Source organism: Herpailurus yagouaroundi, unplaced genomic scaffold, assembly GCF_014898765.1.
Source record: "Herpailurus yagouaroundi ecotype Mexico unplaced genomic scaffold, PumYag 184, whole genome shotgun sequence".
Classification (NCBI taxonomy): Eukaryota; Metazoa; Chordata; class Mammalia; order Carnivora; family Felidae; genus Herpailurus; species Herpailurus yagouaroundi.
Window position 1 is genome coordinate 33676296 of NW_024412415.1, and position 23214 is coordinate 33699509.

At 36.0% G+C, this 23214-nt stretch overlaps 1 protein-coding gene across 1 annotated transcript in view; it reads left to right on the plus strand.

The window, feature by feature from the left end:
- The window catches only part of SPESP1 (sperm equatorial segment protein 1), a 35890-nt gene extending 12780 nt beyond the window's left edge, over positions 1-23110 (plus strand). Inside the window, exon 2 of the mRNA XM_040493098.1 lies at positions 21907-23110. Within this exon, the coding sequence (XP_040349032.1) occupies positions 21907-22925 (1019 nt within the window). The 3' untranslated portion in view covers positions 22926-23110. The remainder of the gene's footprint in view (positions 1-21906) is intronic.
- Positions 23111-23214: the final 104 nt, after the last annotated feature.

Below are 23214 nucleotides of genomic sequence, written 5' to 3' on the forward strand. Positions count from 1 at the left end.
TTGATTTATTTGCCAATTTGGGTGCCTTTTATTTCATTTTGTTGTCTGATTGCTGAGGCTAGGACTTCTAATACTATATTAAACAACAGTGGTGAGAGTGGACATCCCTGTCGTGTTCCTGATCTCAGGGGTAAAGCTCTCAGTATTTCCCCATTGATGATGATATTAGCGGTGAGTCTTTCATAAATGGCTTTTATGATGTTAAAGTATTTTCCTTCTATTCCAACTTTCTTGAGGGTTTTTTTTTTTTAAGAAAGGATGCTGTATTTTGTCAAACGTGTTTTCTGTATCTGTTGACAGGATCATATGGTTCTTATCCTTTCTTCTATTAATGTGATGTATCATGATTGATTTGTGAATATTGAACCAGCCCTGCAGTCCGGTAATGAATCCCACTTGATCATGGTGAATAACTCTTTTAAAGTACTGTTGGATTAGATTTGCTAGTATCTTGTTGAGAAGTTTTTACATCCATGTTCATCAGGGATATTAGCCAGTAATTCTTTTTAGAGAGGTCTTTGCCTGGTTTTGGAATCAAGGTAATGCTGGCTTCATAGAATGAGTCTGGAAGCTTTCCTTGCATTTCAATGTTTTGGAATAGTTTGAGCAGAATAGGTATTAACTCTGCTTTAAATGTCTGATAGGATTCCCCTGGGAAGCCATCTGGCCCAGGACTCTTATTTGTTAGGAGATTTTTGATAACTGATTCAATTTCTTTGCTAGTTATGTGTCCATTCAAATTTTCTATTTCTTCCCGTTTGAGGTTTGGTAATGTGTGAGTATCTAGGAATTTGTCCATCTCTTCCAGATTGTCCAGTTGGCATATAATTTGTCATAGTAGTCTCTAATAATTGTTTGTATTTCTGTGGTGTTGGTTGTGATCTCTCCTCTCTAATTCATGGTTTTATCTATTTGGTTTCTCTTTTCTTTTTGAGAAGTCTGGTTAGGGGGTTATCAGTTTTGTTTATTCTTTCAGAAAATGAGCTCTTAGATTCATTGATCTGTTTTTTTTGGGTTTTTTTTTTTTGTTTTTTTTTTTTTTTTTATCTATTTGTGTATCTCTGCTCTAATCTTTATTATTTTCCTTCTTCTGCTGGCTTTGGGCTTTATTTGCTGCTGCTTTTCTAGCTCCTTTAGGTGTACAGTTGGGTTGTGTATTTGGGACCTTTCTTGCTTCTTGAGATAGGCCTGAATTACAATGTATTTCCTCTTAGGATGCCTTTGTTGCATCGTAAAGGGTTTGGACTGTCATGTTTTAATTTTCATTTGCTTCCATGTATTTTTAAATTTCTTCTTTAATTTCCTGATTAACCCATTCATTCTTTAAGAAGATGTTCTTAACCTTCAAGTATTTGGGGACTTTCAATTTTTTTTTTCTTGCTGCTGATTTCAAGTTTCCTAGTGTTGTGATCTGAAAATATGCATAGTTATGATCTCAATCTTTTTGTACTTGTTGAGGGCTGTTTTGTGACCCAGTATGTGATTTGTTTTGGAGAATGTTCCATGTGCACTTGAGAATGTGTATTCTGCTGCTTTAGGATGAAAAGTTCTGAATATATCTGTTAAGTCCATCTGGTCCAATGTGTCATTCAGAGCCGTTGTTTTCCTTATTGATTTTCTGCCTAGGTGATCTGTCCATTGACGTAAGTGGAGTGTTAAAGTCACCTACAATTATAGTATTATTATCACTAAGTTTGCTTATGTTTGTGATCAATTGATTTATATACTTGGGTGTTTTAAGTTGGGGGCATAAATACTTATAATTGTTAGCTCTTCTTGATGGATAGACCCCTTAATTATGATATAATGCCCTTCTTCATCTCTTGTTACAGTCTTTGTTTTGGAATCTAGTTTGTCTGATGTAAGTATGGCTGCTCTGGCTTTCTTTGACATCCATTAGCATGAGATGGTTCCCCATCCCCTCACTGTCAATCTGCAGTTGTTCTCAGGTCTAAAATTAATCTCTTGTAGGCAGCATATTGACAGATCTTGTTTTTTTATCCATTCTGATACCCTGTGTGTTTTGATTGGGGCATTTAGTCCATTTACATTCAGAATGATTATTGAAAGATATGGATTTAGTGCCATTGTGTTACCTGTAAGTTTTGTGTTTGTGGTGATGTCTCTGGTCCTTTGTAGTCTTTGCTGCTTTCCACTCACAGAGTCCCCCTTTGGATCTCTTGCGTGGCTGGCTTAGCGGTCATGAACTCCCTTAGTTTTTGTTTGGGAAAGCCTTTATCTCTCCTTCTATTCTGAATGACAGCCTTGCTGGATAAAGGATTCTTGGATGCATGTTTTTCTTATTCAGCACATTGATTATTTCCTACCATTTCCTTGTGGCCTGCCAAGTTTCAGTGGACAGGTCTCCTACTACCCTTATGTGTGTACCCTTGTAGGTTAAGGACTGTTTGTCCCTAGCTGCTTTCAGAATTCTCTTTATCTTTGTATTTTGCCAGTTTCACTATGATATGTTGTGGGATTTTTGTTTTTGTTTTTGTTTCATTTTTATTTTGAAGGGAGTTCTCTGTACCTCTTGGACTTGAATGCCTATTTCCATCCACATATTAGGAAAGTTCTCAGCTATAATTTGTTCAAATAAACCCTCTTCCCCTTCCTCTAGCTCTTCTTCTGGAACTCCTATGATACGGATATTGTTTCGTTTCATGGATTCACTTAGTTCTCCAATTCTCCTCTCATGATCTAGTAATTTCCTTTCCCTCTTGTTTTCAGCTTCATCATTTTCCATGATTTTATCTTCTATTTCACCTATTCTTTCCCCTTCTTCTTCCACCCTTGCTGTCACTGTGTCTAGTTTATTTTGCATCTCAGTTACAACATTTCTTAATTCATCAGGACTAGTTCTTAGGTCTTTGATGTCTATAGCAAGGATTCTCTGGTGCCTTCTATGCTTTTTCAAGCCCAGCTGTTAGTCTTATGACTGTTACTCTAAATTCTTTTTCAGATATATTGCTTATATGTTTTGAGCAATTCTCTGGCTGTGATTTCTTCTTGAATTTTCTTTTGGGGAGAATTCCTCCATTTTGTCATTTTGGCTAAGTTTCTGTCTTTTGTGTTTTTTAAAAGCTTGTTATGTGACCTGCACCTGAGAGTATTACTATATTAAAAAGTGCTCATACCCTGTCCAGGTCCTGGGACTTCAGGAAGTGTTTTTTTTGTGTATGTTTCATGCATTCTGTTGTTGAGTTTCGGCTCCTCTATCCCACCTCTGCAGAGCTCTTTACTTGCTTATAGTGGTGGAATGTTTGGAACCTTCAACCTGGTGTGCTTTGATTTGTTTGTTGAAGTAAACCTGGAAAAAGAAAAGGAAAAAAAGTGGAGTGGGGGTGGGGGGGAAGCCTGATCCCATAAAAAAAGAAAAATTAAAGGGTAAAATAGAAGACCAAACAGAATCAAAAAACTGTAAGGCTAAATCCAGAGAAAGAGAAAGGAAAATAAAGAAGAAGAAGATAGAGAAAAGGTGGAAAAAGAATAGAATAAAAATGCCTGATCAAAAAAATTATATTTATATTTATATTTATAATGTATACAAAATAAGAATTGACCAAAAAAACAAACAAACAAACAAACAAACCAGGAACTATGGGCTTGATTCCAAAAGAAAAAAAAAAGAGAGAGAATCTAGAATAATAAGATAAACTAAAATTAAAAAACAAAAACAATTGTCTGTTGGCTGTGCTGGTCTGGAGGAGAGGCTGACTTTGTGTTGGGTCAATCTTGCTCCAGTAGATAAGCAGTTGCCAGGCACCAAGGGGCAGGGTTTGGTGTAAATTGGTACCACCTCCATCGGGAGCCCACTGTCCTGCTCCCTGCAGTCCCTTCATGTTGGTGTTGAGGAGGAAAATGGCGACACCCAATCTGTCCTCCTCTGACCAGGTGTTGCAAATCATGCTGTTAAGGCAGCCCTCACAGAGTATGGAGGGCAGTCAGCTTGCCCTGTGCCACAGTTCTCCTGTGCCTCTAGGAGCTCAACTGAGATTCAAAATCTGATGTCTTAAATGACCCTGCACTATGCAGACCCTGTTCTGGAGTAGCACCACTCTGCCCTGCTGATAAAAGGCCTTTGGCTGGCACCTGCAGGGTGTTTTGTCCTTGGGGAGGCAGTAAACCCTCTTCTTACAGTACTCTGGGAAGAGGACTGTTCTCTCCCAGTGTGCCCCTGAGATGGCTACACTCCTCCATGCATTCCAGGGCTGGCTCCCTCTTCCCCAGGAGCATGGCAATGGCTTCCAGCTCCGTTTGGAGAAAGTCGCTCACTTTTGTACCTCCAAGTTTTAGCTCCAGAGGCTCCATCCTGCCAAGCTGTCTCCCTCCAACTGTGGAGATCTTGATGTCACTCCACATCCATTCCCTAGGTGCTCCGAGTGATCTGACCTCAATACAGCTGTGTTTGAGGGACAAGGAAAATCCCGGTCCCCTTACTTCTCTGCCATCTTAACCCGTCCCGAAATCAAGCTGTTTCCATGGTGTTCCTCTCTTAAAACTTTAGTCTTAAGGAACTGGGTATATTACTGTATAAGATTTTTAATATTAGCATTTTATTATTATCAGTACATTTTATTGTAATTTTTGGCATACTGTCACTTCTTAGAAGCATAGTCTTTTTTTCTTTTTTTTTCATTTTTGAGTGTAAGTTTTTTGTGGAAAAAAATTGTTAGTTAAAACAGTTAATGCATAATACCATTTTAGCTTTACCAATTAGGAAATCTCTCCAGAAACAAATAAAGGTGTAGCCTTTTGGATTTTTATGAACATAATCATATATATTCGTTCTCTTAAATAGACATTGTAGAAGAAATTATTTGGTTTTTTACACCTCTTAACAATTGGAAGTTTTATGTATACAATTAGATATTTTAATTGATGCTTGATAGTGCATTTGTAAGAACTTGAGACTTCCAAATATTTTAAAAACTCAATTAATTTACAATATATTTGCATAGATAATAGGGCACTAGGTTTTCTTGGGTTTGTTATTCAGTTTCTTTAAAAAAAGAAAAGAAGCCACTTAATTTACATGTTAAAACCATGATTTGTGGTTTAAAATGAGTGACTAGAGGTAAAAATCACATTTTTTAATTTCTAAAAATTTGTAATATCTCTGGCCACAAAAACCATAGTTTCTCAGGTGAGACAAGGGAACCAAGCCACTCCTAACTCTTTGGTAGAAGAAAAAAATCTTATGAATTATACTGTCATATCCATAATCTTAAATTTAAGAAATTTTATGTTAATTTTGTCTCAGTTTAAAGTAATAAAATTTATGGCATGATGAAACTGGGAAATATAGCTTGGTTTTTAGAATGTGTTCAGTTAGTTACATTACAGTGAAAATAGCATCTACTGATAAAATTAAATTTTATAAACTAGTTCTTTAAAAATGATAGTTTTGTTTTATCTTTGTGTTAATGTCCAGTAACTATAATGCAAAACAGAGTTATCAGCATGACATTTTAAATACATAATATACATACAATGAGGTACACAAATCACAGGCCTGAACTAAGTGATAAAATATTACCAGCCTAGACTAGTTTACAAGTATTTTATTTTAATGCTTGCAATTATTTAAAATCTTGCATAGGAATTTAAGTGACTGGAATTTTCTAAATTACTTACACTTACAAAACTGGGTTTCTCCAGAAAGAACTTATGTAGAGAGAAAGATTATACATGTAACTACATGAGTCATTAGGTTAACCAAATAAGATTCTTGAATATGACAGCTCAAACTGTTTATATTTTTCATCCATCTCATAAAGTGTACTAAAAAATAACAAGCTTTTTTTAAACTCTAGTACTGTAATGCTGCACTAAGAAAAAAATGTCAGTTAAAACATTAAAATTAAGCAATTAGAACAGAGAATATATCAGACAGTGGTGTATTTAACAACAAAACGGTTTTTAAAATTACACAAAACCCCAAACAAGATAATTTAACCATTCATTAGTTGGAGTGGAATGTAGTCCGATTATACAAAAGCAATTGTAATGTTTAACCTTGTTATTCATTAGTATTTTTATGGTAAGTTTTAACATTAATAAATTGTTATTGACAGAACCAATAATTATGTCAGTTTTAATCAAGATTTCCAGCTAAAAGTAATAGTTGTATGGCTTATTATATTATAAAAAGGAATGCAATTATAATTTAGATAGGGGGTTTAAAATTCAGGTTGGTGTGCCTTAATGTTAAAACTCAGCTGGCAAAGATCAGTAAAAATGAATGTCTGTTCATATATATTTTTTAGTTCTGTTGACTAAAATGGCTTGATAACAATATCACTTCTTAATGTTAGTCTTGATATGTACCTCTAGCCCTCAGATTTTTATCTCTAATATTGTTTTCCGTGAAAAGAAACCAGGATTCCTTGAAAGGATAGCTGATTTTCATCTTTAGGAAAATAAAGTCTAGACTTGAGGGGTAAGGATGAGAGTGGGGTAGAAGATGGGAGGGAGGCAGGCAGCAGTAACTACCAGACAACAAACAAGGATACTTTAAAAATTCAGTGGTTCCCTCAAAAGGATACAAGAGACAGCTTACAGTGGCTCCAACTAAGTTGTGACTATTTGAGCATAAAAAACCAAAATGATAGTTTAAAACTGTTAAAAAAAATCTAAGAGTCATAATGAAACTCAAAAGTATGAGAACTAATTTTTAATACCTAATATTTTACTCAGGTGAAGTTTATTCAGATATTTAAAAATACTGTTTACATTTAATTTTATTTATGTGCCCAAGACAGGCAAAAGTGTTTCCTTACACAAAACTAATACAAATCAATGCTTTACAAGATCTTACTTTCTTCCTGTAAAAGATCTATGGACAGACTCATGATTCTTTTGCTACTACCCACCCCCATAGGCTACCCACCAACAGGATTCACATATTAGAAGATATACTACCATATTGTTTCGGAAGTTAATGAAATGTATTAAGATGATCCATGCACATGAAGGTGCTCTCTCAACTGATCCTGATAGCTATACCACAACAGGATAAAGAAAACTTGATGCCAAAGTCAAGTGACCTTTGAAATGTGCTTAAAATACATAGAATTATGGGGCACCTGGGTGGCTCAGTCAGTTAGGCATTCAACTCTGGATTTCAGCTCAGGTCTTGATCTCACAGTTTGTGAGTTCAAGCCCCACATTGGTCTCTGTGCTGACGGCGTGAAGCCTCCATGGAATTCTCTCCCTCTCTCTTTACCCCTTCCTAGCTCACATGCACACTCTCTCTTTCAAAAATAAATGAACATTTAAAAAGTAATAAAAAATAGAGAATTGTGCTTTTTCTTTACATTTGTTTGCTTTTTGATGGGTTTAGTAGTTGTTGCTGGTGGCTACTTTAACTTCTCTCCTTGCCCTTCATGGTTCTTAAAAAGAATGGAGTGGATGAAAACATCCCCAAAGACAATGTTAGAAGCCAAGAACTGACACACTAGGCCTAATAATCTTGCTCTGAAAATTTCATTTGTACCATTTAGTCATAGAAGATGAAATGAACAATAAACTGTGTTGCTTACACTTCAGATGAAAAATACCCATTTTTTTAGATTCTTGGCTTTGTGTCTTCATTAAATAAGGACTTAACAATGTATAAAAGGCATTTCAATAAAAACTTAAATGTTGATCAAATATAATAATATATTACGATCCTATTTATATAAATATGTATAACCTTGAATTCTGTTAAAAAATCTATCAGATGGGGCGCCTGGGTGGCGCAGTCGGTTAAGCGTCCGACTTCAGCCAGGTCACGATCTCGCGGTCAGTGAGTTCGAGCCCCGCGTCAGGCTCTGGGCTGATGGCTCGGAGCCTGGAGCCTGTTTCCGATTCTGTGTCTCCCTCTCTCTGCCCCTCCCCCATTCATGCTCTGTCTCTCTCTGTCCCAAAAATAAATAAATGTTGGAAAAAAAAAATAAAAAAAAAAAATCTATCAGATGGAGAGGTGCCTGGGTGGCTCAGTTGTTAAGCATCTGACTTTGGCTTAGGTCATAATCTCACTGTTCCCGAGTTCGAGCCCCACAACAGGCTCTGTGCTGACAACTCAGAGCCTGGAGCTGTTTCAGATTCTGTGTTTCCATCTCTCTCTGCCTTCCCCTGTTCATGCTCTGTCTCTCTCTTTCTCTCTCAAAAATAAATAAACATTAAAAAATTAAAAAAAAATCTATTAGATGGCAATACTCCCCAAATTGATCTACAGATTTGACACAATCCATTTCACAATCTGGCTTGCTTTTTTTGTAGAAATGAACAAGCTGATACTAAAATTCATATGGAATTGGAAGGGACCCAGAGTAGCCATAACAATCCCGAAAAAGAACAAAGTTCAAGGATTCACACTTCCTGATTTCAAAATTTACTGTTACAACTGCAGTAATCAAGACAGTGTAGTACTGGCATAATAATAGACATATAGGTGACAAATTTAATTCAGAGTCCAGAAAGGACCTTTTACATTAATAATGGTCAGTTGCTTTTCAACAAGGATACCAAGACAATTCAGTGGGGAAAAGAATAGCCTTTTCAGCAAATGGTGCTGGGATAACAGCCAAAGGAATGAAGTTGGACTCTTGCCTCAGGCTATATACAAAAGTTAATTCAAGCTAGATCATAGATCTAAATGTAAAAACTAAAACTATAGAACTCTTAGATGAAAATGTAGGTGTAGGTCTTTGTGCCCTTGGATTTGGCAATGGTTTTTTAAGATGTATCAAAAGCACAAGTAACAACAACAAAATAGATAAATTGAATTACATCAAAATTAAAAACTTTTGTGCTGCAAACGATAACCTTAAGAAAATGAAAATACAACTAACAGAGTAGGAGAAAATATTTTCAACTCATATATATGCTAAAGGACTTGTCTCCAGAATATATAAAGAATTCTTACAACTCAATAAAAAGACAACCCAATTAAAAAATGGGTAAAACATCATCAGAATACAGATTTATCCAAGGAAGATATATAGGTGGCCAACAGGCATGTGAAAAGATGTCCAATATCATTAGCCATTAGAAAAATATAAGTCAAAACTCAATGGGATATGACATAACACTCACAAGGATGGCTGTAATCAAAAGAACAGAGGATGATCTGGAGAAATTGAACCCCTTATACATTGTTGGTGGGAATGCAGCTGCTTTGGCAGTTCTTCGAAGCTTAAACATAGTATCACTATATGACCTAGTAATTCCATTCCTAGACATATGTACAAGAGAAATGAAAACACACATCCACACAAAAGCTTGTATGTGAACATAGCAGCGTTACCCATTGTCACTAAAAAGTAGAAAGAAGCCAAATGAGCAGCAACTGATGAATTCATAAATTGTAGTATATGCATACAATGGAATATTATTTGGCCATAAAAAGGAATGAAATACTGATGTGTGCTCCCAAATGGATGAGTCTAGAAAACATTATGCTAAGTGAAAGAAGCCAGTCATAAAAGAATGCATATTATATAATTTCACTTATATTAAACACCAAGAATAGGCAAATCCATAGAGAAAGAAAGTAAACTTGTGGTTGCCTAGGGCTGAGGGAAATGGGGAATGGGCTTATTTGGGGGATGATGAAAATGTTTTAATGGTTATGGTTGCACAACTGTGACTATACTAAACACCACTGAATTATATACTTCAAAATATGTAAAAGATAAGTTATGAAGGAATTTTGTTCCTAGTAACCCTTAGGGATTTTAATTATGTTAATTCAATGTTACCTTAGAGATTGATAAAGTGAATTAAAAGGGGATTAATAGAACTTAAACAAATTTAGTTAAATTTATGTGATCTAAATTTATACTAGGCCATTTAGTAAGGGCCAGTTTAAGGAAGTGCAGGGACTTTCTGAAAATTGTAGCTATTTAACTACAATATTTATGATACTGTTGATAAACTTCAGACTTAGAAACTTAGAAAAATATAATTAAAGCGGTATCTTTTATTGTTGTAAAAAAGTGCCTCCTTTGCCTAAAATAAGAGGACTTTTTTTAATGTCCACATTTTCTCCCTAATAATAATTGGACTGTTAGCTAAAAACCAAAACCAAGCAAGCAAAAACAAACCAAAAGACAGTCTTTAGACCAGCAGATTTATTTTAAACATAACATGATGTTTAGTTTTCCTCTATAGCATTCTTCTATAGAACTGTTTTAACCTGCTATTATTTCTTTAAGATAAATCACTGGAGGTACAATTAATTTGTATACTTACCAGCATTTGGTTCATTTATTCAACCATTCATTTGACAAATGCTTTTTGACTGTCTGCTATGGCTGTAGGCTCTGGGTATAACAGGATATAGAGAACAAAGTAGACATGGTCACAGCTTTCAAAGAGTTTTCAATATGTAGTCGTTAACAGACATTAAATTTAGATAGTTAAGATGATCTTGAATTCTATAAAGAAAAGATCAGTGTGCTAGAGAGAGACTGATGAAGGATCTGGGATTCATAAAGGAGGTATTGAAGTTGCTTTTGTTACTAAGGAAGTAACTATACATACACATGCCAATCCTAGGTTTTATTGTTTTTAAAAAATTTTATCTCCCTGACTGGCAAAATAAAGATTGTTTTTAACGTGCATTTCTTTTATGAACAGTGAACTATAGCAACTTTTCATGCTAATAGGCTTTTTATTCGTTATACTCTCTTCTTCCTTCTTTAAGTGGCCATTCTAGGAGAAGGAATATATGTTTTGAATATATTATTTTTTGATTGAAGTTTTATATTTCACTGCTTATTTTAAATCATGATTTTATTATTTTCCTCAAAATAAACTCAAAAGTAACTTATTTTTGCTTCTGTGTGAAGTGAACGGATCCTTTTTGCATCATTGACTGTCAGTTCCTATGTATACTTTGTAGTACCAAAACATACCTAATTTGGATCAGTTTTAGACATTTTTCCAAAGAAGACATACAGATGGGCAACAGACACATGAAAAGATGCTCATCATCACTTATCACCAGGGAAATGCAAATCAAAACTACAATGAGATATCACCTCACACCTGTCAGAATGGATAAAATCAACACAAGAAACAACAGGTGTTGGTGAGGATGTGGAGAAAGGAAAACCCTCTTGCACGATTGTGGGAATGCAAACTGATGCAGCCGCTGTGGAAAACTGTGGAGGTTCTTCAAAAAGTTAAAAATATAATCCAGCAATTGCACTATTAGGTATTTACCCAAAGAATACAAAAATATGAATTCAAAGGGATACATGCACCTCAATGCTTATAGCAGCATTATCTACAATAGCCAAACTATGGAAATAGTCCAGCTGTCCATCAATTGATGAATGTATAAAGAAGATGTATAAAGAAGAATGTATACACACACACACACACACACACACACACACACACACACACACACAGTGGAATATTGTTCAGCCATAAAAAGGAATGAAATCTTGCCATTTGCAATGATGTGGATGGAGCTAAACAGTATCATGCTAAGAGAAATAAGTCAGAGAAAGACAGATACTGTATGATTTTGCTCATATGTGGAATTTAGGAAACAAAACAAACAAGCAAATGGAAAAAAGAGAGAATGGGAAACCAAGAAACAGAGTCTTAACCATACAGAAACAAAATGATGGTTACCAAAGGGGAGGTGGTTGGGGGAGAGGGGATGGGTGAAATAGGTGATGGGGATTAAAGAGTACACTTGTTATGATGAGCACCAGGTATTGATTCTATGGAAGTGCTGAATCACTATATTGTACACCTGAAACTAATATTATACTGTATGTAACTAACTGGAATTAATTAATTTATTTATTTATTGAAAGAGGGAGAGGACATATTCAAAGAGGGGAGGGGCAGAGGTAGGAGAGAGAGAGAGAGAGAGAGAGAGAGAGAGTGAGAGAGTCCCAAGCAGGCTCCATGCCCAGCTCAGGGGCCTGATGCTGAGCTTGCTCCCATGACCATGAGATCGTGACCTGAGTTGAAATCAAGAGTCTGCGGGATAGAAGGAACATACTTAAAGATCATAAAAGCCATTTATGAAAAGCCCACAGCTAACATCATCCTCAACAGGGAAAAACTGAGAGCTTTTTCCCTGAGATCAGGAACACGACAGGGATGCCCACTCTCACCGCTGTTGTTTAACATAGTGCTGGAAGTTCTAGCATCAGCAATCAGACAACAAAAGGAAATCAAAGGCATCAAAATTGGCAAAGATGAAGTCAAGCTTTCGCTTTTTGCAGATGACATGATATTATACATGGAAAATCCGACAGACTCCACTAAAAGTCTGCTAGAACTGATACATGAATTCAGCAAAGTTGCAGGGTACAAAATCAATGTACAGAAATCAGTTGCATTCTTATACACTAACAATGAAGTAACAGAAAGACAAATAAGGAAACTGATCCCATTCACAATTGCACCAAGAAGCATAAAATACCTAGGAATAAATCTAACCAAAGATGTAAAGGATCTGTATGCTGAAAACTATAGAAAGCTTATGAAGGTAATTGAAGAAGATTTAAAGAAATGGAAAGACATTCCCTGCTCATGGATTGGAAGAATAAATATTGTGAAAATGTCAATACTACCCAAAGCTATCTACACATTCAATGCAATCCCAATCAAAATGGCACCAGCATTCTTCTCGAAACTAGAACAAGCAATCCTAAAATTCATATGGAACCACAAAAGGCCCCGAATAGCCAAAGTAATTTTGAAGAAGAAGACCAAAGCAGGAGGCATCACAATCCCAGACTTTAGCCTCTACTACAAAGCTGTCATCATCAAGACAGCATGGTATTGGCACAAAAACAGACACATAGACCAATGGAATAGAATAGAAACCCCAGAACTAGACCCACAAACGTATGGCCAATTCATCTTTGACAAAGCAGGAAAGAACATCCAATGGAAAAAGGACAGTCTCTTTAACAAATGGTGCTGGGAGAACTGGACAGCAACATGCAGAAGGTTGAAACTAGACCACTTTCTCACACCATTCACAAAAATAAACTCAAAATGGATAAAGGACCTGAATGTGAGACAGGAAACCATCAAAACCTTAGAGGAGAAAGCAGGAAAAGACCTCTCTGACCTCAGCCGTAGCAATCTCTTACTCGACACATCCCCAAAGGCAAGGGAATTAAAAGCAAAAGTGAATTACTGGGACCTTATGAAGATAAAAAGCTTCTGCACAGCAAAGGAAACAACCAACAAAACTAAAAGGCAACCAACGGAATGGGAAAAGATATTTGCAAATGACATATCGGACAAAGGGCTAGTATCCAAAATCTATAAAGAGCTCACCAAACTCCACACCCGAAAAGCAAATAACCCAGTGAAGAAATGGGCAGAAAACATGAATAGACACTTCTCTAAAGAAGACATCCGGATGGCCAACAGGCACATGAAAAGATGTTCAGCGTCGCTCCTTATCAGGGAAATACAAATCAAAACCACACTCAGATATCACCTCACGCCAGTCAGAGTGGCCAAAATGAACAAATCAGGAGACTATAGATGCTGGAGAGGATGTGGAGAAACGGGAACCCTCTTGCACTGTTGGTGGGATTGCAAATTGGTGCAGCCGCTCTGGAAAGCAGTGTGGAGGTTCCTCAGAAAATTAAAAATAGACCTACCCTATGACTCAGCAATAGCACTGCTAGGAATTTATCCAAGGGACACAGGAGTACTGATGCATAGGGGCACTTGTACCCCAATGTTCATAGCAGCACTCTCAACAATAGCCAAATTATGGAAAGAGCCTAAAAGTCCATCAACTGATGAATGGATAAAGAAATTGTGGTTTATATACACTATGGAATACTACGTGGCAATGAGAAAAAATGAAATATGGCCTTTTGTAGCAACGTGGATGGAACTGGAGAGTGTGATGCTAAGTGAAATAAGCCATACAGAGAAAGACAGATACCATATGGTTTCACTCTTATGTGGATCCTGAGAAACTTAACAGGAACCCATGGGGGAGGGGAAGGAAAAAAAAAAAAAAAGAGGTTAGAGTGGGAGAGAGCCAAAGCATAAGAGACTGTTGAGAACTGGAGCAAACTGAGGGTTGATGGGGGGTGGGAGGGAGGGGAGGGTGGGTGATGGGTATTGAGGAGGGCACCTTTTGGGATGAGCACTGGGTGTTGTATGGAAACCAATTTGACAATAAATTTCATATATAAATTTAAAAAAAAATGAAAAAAAAAAAAAAAAAAAGAAATCAAGAGTCTGACTCCCAACCAACTGAGCCATCCAGGCACCCTGTTAACTAGCTGGAATTTAAATAAAAATAGAACGAAATAAAAATTAAAAATAAAACATTTTGGGATCAGTTCAAATGTTTCCAAGTACATCTTAATATATGAATGGGGTGTATTTGTGTCCAGTTGACAGTAGAGCAAAATTCTGTATATTTTACTTATGTATTGATTGTATTTTCATATTTATATGTATTTTAAAAGAAAGTTGTATTCCTCCAGGATAATTTTATTATCATACTTCTACTTTGCCAGCATCCTTATGTCATGTTTTTATGACAACATTGTGTAGTTATTATGTGTACCTGCTTTGAAAGAAGGCAGCCTGTTTGAATGCCATTCTTCCCACCTACAAATTGAATATAATCTTAGGCAAATTACTTGTCCTTTCTCGGTATCCTCCTTTTCCTCTTTATAAAAACATTCCTCACATTCATAGCCCTCAGTGTGGTGCCAGGCACGTAGTAATCCCTCAGTCAGTCAGAGCTATTATGGTCTTTTCAATCACTGTCTTGCAATTTTGCCCTTCAGATTTGGTGCCACTTTTGTTCCCTGCAGTTGTTTTACCATTTTGTTTAGTTTCCTATAATTCCTGTCATGTGACTCATTCTCCCTGTACTATTTCAAGAAAAGAAGTGCAGATAGTCTCAAGCACAGCTGTGACATCCATATCTATGATTCATGTTAAACTGTAAACCTGCTTTGCAGGGAGCCATCCTGCTTACTAGAGGCACTGGAAAGCAGCATTATGATTTCTCAAGGTGGAAGAGGTTCTTACTTGTCCTCATTTGGAGACATTGCTCTGTTTGGCTGGAACATTAACTGGTAAAGAGAGAGGGGGGATATTATAAAGCGTGCCAGGGTAAACTACAAGTATCCAAAGTACAAAAACTCAACTTCTAGCAGAGTAGTCTGGTCTTTGTAAGAATTTGAATTTTGTTCATCTTTCTCGTAACTTCTGAAGAAAGAGGAAAAGCAGGTTTTCATAGTGGCCAGAACCATTTGCAGGGATATTGGAGGCTTGACTATCTTTTACTACCTTGCTTGCAAATATCTGTACAAAGATCAAATTGATTTGCAAGAGCAGTCCTGATTAGTACAACTATGAAGTCACTATGAAGTATGTAGATTTTTTAGGGGGACAAAAGTAGGAGGTGGGAAGTGTGTGGGAGTGGATGGATTTAACAACAGAACAATATGGAGACAAAAGGTACATGAAGAAGGGAAGAAAAGCAAGGTAGAAAGTAGGGTGCTGTATCCTTCGGCAGCCATGAACAGGCTTTTTATTTATTTTTTTTTAAATTTGTTTTTTTCAACGTTTATTTTTGGGACAGAGAGAGACAGAGCATGAACGGGGAAGGGGCAGAGAGAGAGGGAGACACAGAATCGGAAACAGGCTCCAGGCTCTGAGCCATCAGCCCAGAGCCTGACGCGGGGCTCGAACTCACGGACCGCGAGATCGTGACCTGGCTGAAGTCGGACGCTTAACCGACTGCACCACCCAGGCGCCCAGAACAGGCTTTTTAATGTTGCCTAAGTAATAGTGTAAAGGGATAGTGAGTACTTCAGTTTTTTTTAGGAATGCACTAGCAGTAAGGATGTTCTTTTCCAGTCCTTTGACAATCTACTTCACCTAATAGTAACTTGGGTGTCCTGTTTACTACTTTGAGAAGGGACAAGCTAAATCATTAAAAATGGAGGGTTTAGCAGCCTACCGTCTAATGGCAATGTCTTTTTAAAAGCACTTAGGCCTTTGTTGGCTGCAGATTTTAGATTTGTATGTGAATAGTGGCCCAGAATTGAAAATTTTCCAAAGCATATATAAAAAAAATTCTTTATGGAGAAATTTAAATATATACACAAGTAGAAATAATGGTATAATAAATCTCCATATATCTATAACCAGCCTCAACTACTAACCCATAATTAATCTTGTTTCATTGATATTCCTTTCCCTCTCATCTTCCTGGTCCCTCTCTCTAACTTCTCAGATTTGAATTTTTTAGAAGCAAATTCCAAACATCATATAATTTCATTAGTAAATATTTCAATATGAAGACTAAAATATAAGTACTTAAACACAATAACAATGTTAGTTTCACACCTAAAAAGATAATAATACCTGAGTATTATCAGATATCTGGCCAATGTTCAAACTTTCCTGATTTTCTCTCTTCAATTTTGTTTGGATGAATTGGGATTCAAATAAGATTCATACATGTAATTCATTGATATGTCTTTTAATTCCATTTTAATGTATATTCTTCTTTCATCTCTGTTTTTCTCCTTGCAATGTAATTGTTAGGAAATGGGATCATACGTCCTATAGTTTCCCACAGTCTAGATTTTGCTGATTATATCCCTATGGCATAGTTTATATCTTCCTTTGTTTCTTGTCCCATGGATTTTCAGTATATTGCTAGTTAGACCTAGAAAAATCGTTAGATTCAGGTTTTTACTGTTTTTGCAAGACTGCTTCATCGGTGGTATTGTATTCTTTCATCAGGAAATAGATAATATCTGATTTTGTATCTTTGGGGGTATAAACAATCACTGATATTAATAATCATTGCAAAATGTCATATTCTAAGTGGCTTCTCCATTTATTAGCTAGAATAAGTTTATAAATTGAAAGCTTCCCTCACTTTGAGCTATTTTTCCATATACAGTTGGGTCTGTTTCTATCTTTTCTGTTCTGTTCCATTTATCTGTATATTCATGTGCAGTGCTATACTAGATTTATAACAGAGGCTTTATAATATAATTTCATGGGTCTAGCCCCCATTTTTTGGGCTATTCTCACTCAGTTTTCCTTCCAGATGAGCTTTATAATCCATTTTTCTAACTCCAGGAAATAGTGATATTTTGTTAGAAGCATATTAAATGTATACCTTAACAGAGAGAACATGACATCTGAGCATCTTTATGATGTTGAATCTTTTTTTCTAAGAACATGGTATATCTTTCCATTTGCTAAAGCTTACATTATGTCTTTCAGAAGATTTTATTATATTCCTATATCAGTTTTCTGTGGCTGCTATATAACAAATTACCATGAACTTGGTGTCTCAAAATAACAGAAATTTATTCTCTCACAGTTTTAGAGGCTGTAAGTCTAAAATCAGTTTCACTGAGCCAAAATCAAGGTGTAAGGCAGAGCTGTGTTCCCTCTGCAAGCTCTAAGAGATTTTTTTAAATGTTTATTATCTTTTTGAGAGAGAGAGAGAGAGAGAGAGAGAGAGAGAGAGAGAGAGAGAGAGAGTTAGCAGGGGAGGGGCAGAGAGAGAGGGAGACACAGAATCCAAAGCAGGCTCCAGGCTCCAAGCTGACAGCAGAGAGCCCGATGCGGGGCTTGAACCCATGAACCGTGAGATCATGACCTGAGCCGAAGTCAGATGCTTAACTGACTGAGCCACTCAGGTGCCCCAAGAGATAATATTTTAATTGGCTCTTCTAGCTTCTGGTAGCTGCCAGCATTCTGTGTTTTATGTCCATTTCACTCTATTCTCTGCTTCCTCCTCTATATTACCCTCTTCTTCTGGGTATCAGATCTCTGTCTCTCTCTTATAAAAACATTTGTGATTGGATGTAGAGTTCACCCAGATAATCTAGGATAATCCCCTGTCAAGATCCTTAACTTAATCATATCTGCAAAGACCTTTTTTTCTTATAAGGTAACATTTAAAGGTTCCAGAGATGAGGACCTGACCTCTGCATGCCTATATTCAGCCTAATATAATTACTCCTATAGTTTTGGGCATGTTTTTTTAAATTTATGATTAGATATTTTCTTTCATTATTTGTTATCAAAATAGCATCTTCTTTCTCATCTTTTAACTGGTTTATATTTGTATATTGATTTTCATAGATTGATTTTATAACTTGCTACTTTACTAAATTCTCTTAGTCCTTATAGGAGCTTTTCAATGAATTCTTTTGTGTGGTCTGGAAGTATTATTATATCGTTTACACGTAAAGATAGTTTAACCTTTTTCTTCCCAATTCTCATGCTTCCAATTATTTTTGTTGTCTAATTACTAATAACCTCCAACACAATGTTAAGTGGTAATGGAAATCTTAGTATCCTGATCTTGTTTCTGTCTTTAGTGGGAAAGGGTCTAAGGTTTTTTATAGATAGGATCCAAGACATATTTTTAATGTTTTTTTTAAGGATTTAAATTTATATTTTAAACTGAGAAATGTCAGGAGTTATCTTTATAGAACTTTTAAAGTGTTTTCAAGTATCTGTTTGGTTCCAGGTAGATACAGTATCTTAATTTTATAGTTAAGTAAATGTTCAGAGAAATTAAGTAATTATCTAAGGTCATGATGTTAGAAAGTGGTACCCACAGGACAAAAATCAAAAAAATATTTTCACTGCAGTAGGCTACCTATTACTTTAATATTTTCCTCCAGGAAAACTATAGATTCAGGACAATGATTTACATACCCATAAGAATACATAAATAAGTTATTTTCCCTTTTAAAATGTGAGTTTTACTGGTTTACTATATTAAGTGATTGGGTGTGTGTGCTTGTGTGTTTTTAGAGAGTAAGATACTATATACGGAGAAGGCTAGTCCTCTTTAATGACCAACTCTGGTCCCATTTCCTCTCCTCAAAATCAATGTAGTATAAACCCTGACAGTTGTAGTATTTTTCTTTTTTGTAATGCAAAGGCCAGACTTAAGCTTTGATTGTAGAGGCATCTATTTCAAAGAGCCATCCATTTCAAAGACTGCTATCTTGAATAAACACATTGCCAGCAGGCCACCCTGGTTCATTTATTTTAGAGATCTTAATTGATTTTGATAACTGACCTTTTGGGCTACTTGTTTTTTCCTTTCCTGTGCTTCAAATTCATGGTCTTATGTTTTAAATTCAATAAAGAGTGAACCCTAGGGTCCCCACATTTGACCCCAATAAAAAAAGAACCCCTGGTCCATTTGCACTCTCCACTCCTACCACCCTCTCTCTGGTGCTTTCTAGGGTGCTCTCTCCCTCCCTCTCTTTCTTTCTCTTTCTCCACCCCGTCCACCCCGTCCTCCTCCTCCAGTGTGGCCCCGGGTGTGCTATGCAATTTCAAGATCTTGTAAGTAATAAACCTTTTTCCCCCCAAATTTCCTGATGGTTGTTGCTGAAGGGTGTTTTGCAATTATAGTAAGAACCACAAGGGTCAGTCCAGTGGTTACATTGGTTTGGAAAGGGGATTCTTCTCTGGAAACAGCTGCCCCCACCCCACAATGGCCAAGCCCAGGTGAGTACCACCAGGCATTTCTAGCTGGTAGTCTTACTATAGGTAGGCTGAGACTGACACAAAATAGGCAGTAGCTCACAAGAGTTAGGTATGTTAACCTTCTAGTTCCTTTTTAAAAATCCATAATTCACAGACAAAAATGTATGATACTGTGTCAGTGATTTTAAGAAAATTATTACAAGGTTTGGGGCGCCTGGATGGCTCAGTTGGCTAAGGGACAGACTCCTGATCTCAGCTCAGGTCTTGATCTCAGGGTTGTGAGTTCAAGCTCTGCGTTGGGCTCCACACTGGGTGTGGACCTACTTAAAAAATATATATAAATATTACAAGGTCATTATCAAAATCTACCTCTTTTTTCCTCACCCATCATCATCATATGGATCTTGAAGTATGCAAGGCTTTTCTAAGCATAACATAAAACACAGAATCTACTTTTAGAGTCAGATCTCCAGACAAGTCTGGTATCTTTCCACTGACTCTGCCTCACTAAAATGTTCTTATTAAGAAATTTTTAAAATTGAGAAATAAGCTATCAATTTTGGTTAAATATCCATCTGGTCTCTCTAAGTTGCAACAGAAGAGTTAAGGAAGAGAGGAAAAACATGTAAATGTAAAGCTTTTTTTTTTTTTTTTTTTTTTTTTTTTTTTTTACTGTTTTGTGCTTGCCAAAGTGCTGAATAGAAGTGCCTTCTGAACAGAAAGTTTGTTATTTCATTTTGCCTGAAGAGGGAGGGTTTAGGTATGAGTTATGCATGAGAGTTTGGTAAAAAATGACTTACTTTCTTCAATTAAGCCATTTATATCCATGATAGTGGCAAAATGATTTCAAAATGACATGTATAAAATCCCAGCACTTAAAATTAAAAGCTGTTTTAAGAAAAGGGGAGTTGAGCAGAATTTCAGAATATCTTATTCAATTATCTTTTTTGTTTTCCATGTTGGAAATGAGAAGCTTCATCAACCACTCAGATGCTGCAAAATACCAGTATAAATAGAACTGCCATTTTTGAACTAGAGTGTATTATACTAAGTGAAATAAGTCAGTCAGAGAAAGACAAATACCGTAATTTCACTCATGTGTGGAATTTAAGAAACAAAACAGATGATCATAGGGGAAGGGAAGGAAAAATAAGATAAAAACAGAGAGGGAGGCAAACCATAAGAATCTTAAATACAGAGAACAAATTGAGGGTTGCTGGAGGAGAGGTGGGTGGGGGGATGGGCTAAATGGGTGATGGGCATTAAGGAGGGCACTTGTTGGGATGAGCACCGGGCCTTATATGTAAGTGATGAATCACTGGGTTCTACTCCTGAAACTAATACTACACCGTATATTAACTGACTTGAATTAAAAAAAAAAAAACAACTGCCATTTTGTGTTGAGAGTGAAATGTTGATGGTTTAGAGCAGGAATTGGCAAACGTTTTCTGTGAAAGGACAGATAGTAAGTATTTTCAGTATTTGTATACCATATGGTCTCTATTGCAACTACTCAATTCTATTGTTGCAACCCAAAGCAGCCATAGATAATACATAAACAAATGGACGAAACTGGCTGGATTACAAGAAAACTTTATTTACAAAAACAGTTAGGTGGATATGACCCACAGGCTGTAGTTAGAGCTTTGCTGGGTTGAGGGCAGTTGGATACTGGTAAATGTTCAACAAATGATTTTTTGGAGAGACTAGTAAACCCAGATTTATAGCATTTGCCCATTTATATGATGTAAATACTCCCACCATCGTTGGGTTTCAAGCTGTGTATTTGACATTACTGAACAGGGACATAGAAAGAGATATAGAGTAGTACACTATTACAAGCATTTCTGCCATACAGCTATGAAAGATGTAAATAACCTCAAGACCATAGATAATAGTAAAATTACATAAAAATAAGTGATGAATTTTGAGTATTTATTACCTTTATTTCTGATACAATTTATCTAATTGCAAATTAAAATAATTTTTAAGAGTGTCTATGTTTAATATTTGGCTTACAAAATTCCTAAAAAATTAATAATTGGCTCTAGTGAGCCAGTATGAGGCAATTCCAACACATCACTTCTAGAGATTATAATCAGGAATTTTGTTTTAATAAACTGCCTACAGAATCATAAGTTATATGGGAGGTAGGAGCGAAAAAATATAGAGAATTGTGTTAATACGCAACTTTTACACTAACCTTGTTCATCTGTTTTAACAATCTGAAAAAATAATTTTGTTTATATAAGTGAGAGTTGACTGAGTCAAAAGTGCTTTATTTCTTGGTTCTTTATCTCAACTTTTAAGTGATAATATATGAAGTAAATTTAGGTCAGTAGATTCTGTCAATATGTCAATATGTAATACTAAGTGTTACCATTTGATTTTTTTCCCCTTAAGGTATAACTGTGACGCCTGATGAAGAACAAAACTTAAATCATTATGTAGAAGTTTTACAGAACCTAATACTAAGTGTTCCTACTAGGGAGCCAGGTCGTGAGGAAAAATCAAAGTCTCCAAATAATGCTCATTCTATAGGACCAAAGTTATCAAGATTTAAGGAGATAATTACACATGGAGACACTTCAACTAAAAATGATGTTTTAACGAATCCTGTCAGTGAAGAAACCACAGCATCTCCCACTGGAGGCTTCACAATGCCAGGAAGGAAGGAAAAATCTACAGAAAGTACAGCATTCTGGTCAATTAAACCAAATAATGTTTCGGTTGTTTTACATGCTGATGAACCTTATATTATTAAAGAGCCAGAGCCAGAGCCAGATTCAGAAGTAAGATCCACTGAGGCGCCAAAGCCATTGCCAAATGTTACTAAATCATCCACAAGTCCAGATGTCACCCCTTTAAGTAGGAGCACTGACATGGATACTGTCACAGAACCAGAAGATGTTCCTCAGCTCTCAGGCGAATATACAGTGGGAACACTTGAAACAATAACATTTGGAAGACACCCACAGATTTTGAATAATGAAGACATTTTGAAAAAAATTTCAGATATTAGTTCACAGGTGCGACAGGCACCTCTTGTTGAAAGCCTCAAGCCAGAATACAGAGAGGACATTCGAGCCTCTAGAGAGCACCTGAAACGAAGCCTTGCTTTAGCAGAAGCAGCAGAACATAAATTACAAAAAATGTATAGATCCCAGTTCTTACCACTTGGCCGAAGCAGTAGTGGAATTGATGACATTGAAACTGTAATTAACATGCTGTACAATTCTAGGTCTAAATTATCTGAATATTTGGATATTAAATATGTTCCACCAGAGATGAGAGAAAAGGCTACTACAGTCTTCAATACATTGAAAAAAATATTATGTGTAAGTCAACTAGAAACTCAAAACCTTATTAGGAAGTTATTAAACAATAATATAAAAATGTTGCACCTACTTGATATTCCATGACAAAAATTGATTGAAACGACCTATGCATTCACTTCACAGAAGAAATAAGCACATTAGTGATTCACAAGTTGTATAAAAATATTTTCTACTGTTCAATGTGCCAACATCTCTACATGTCATATGTTCTAAAATATTCTCATATGCACTAAAGCCTAATAATTTAAAATAAAATTTTGGTTCAGGAGTTCGTAGTTTTTTTTCCTCATTAATTAACTTAAAAAATTATGAAGATCTAATCTTTAAAATGTTTAAGCTTTGATTTTACTTGAATAGATGAAATTCACTTGTT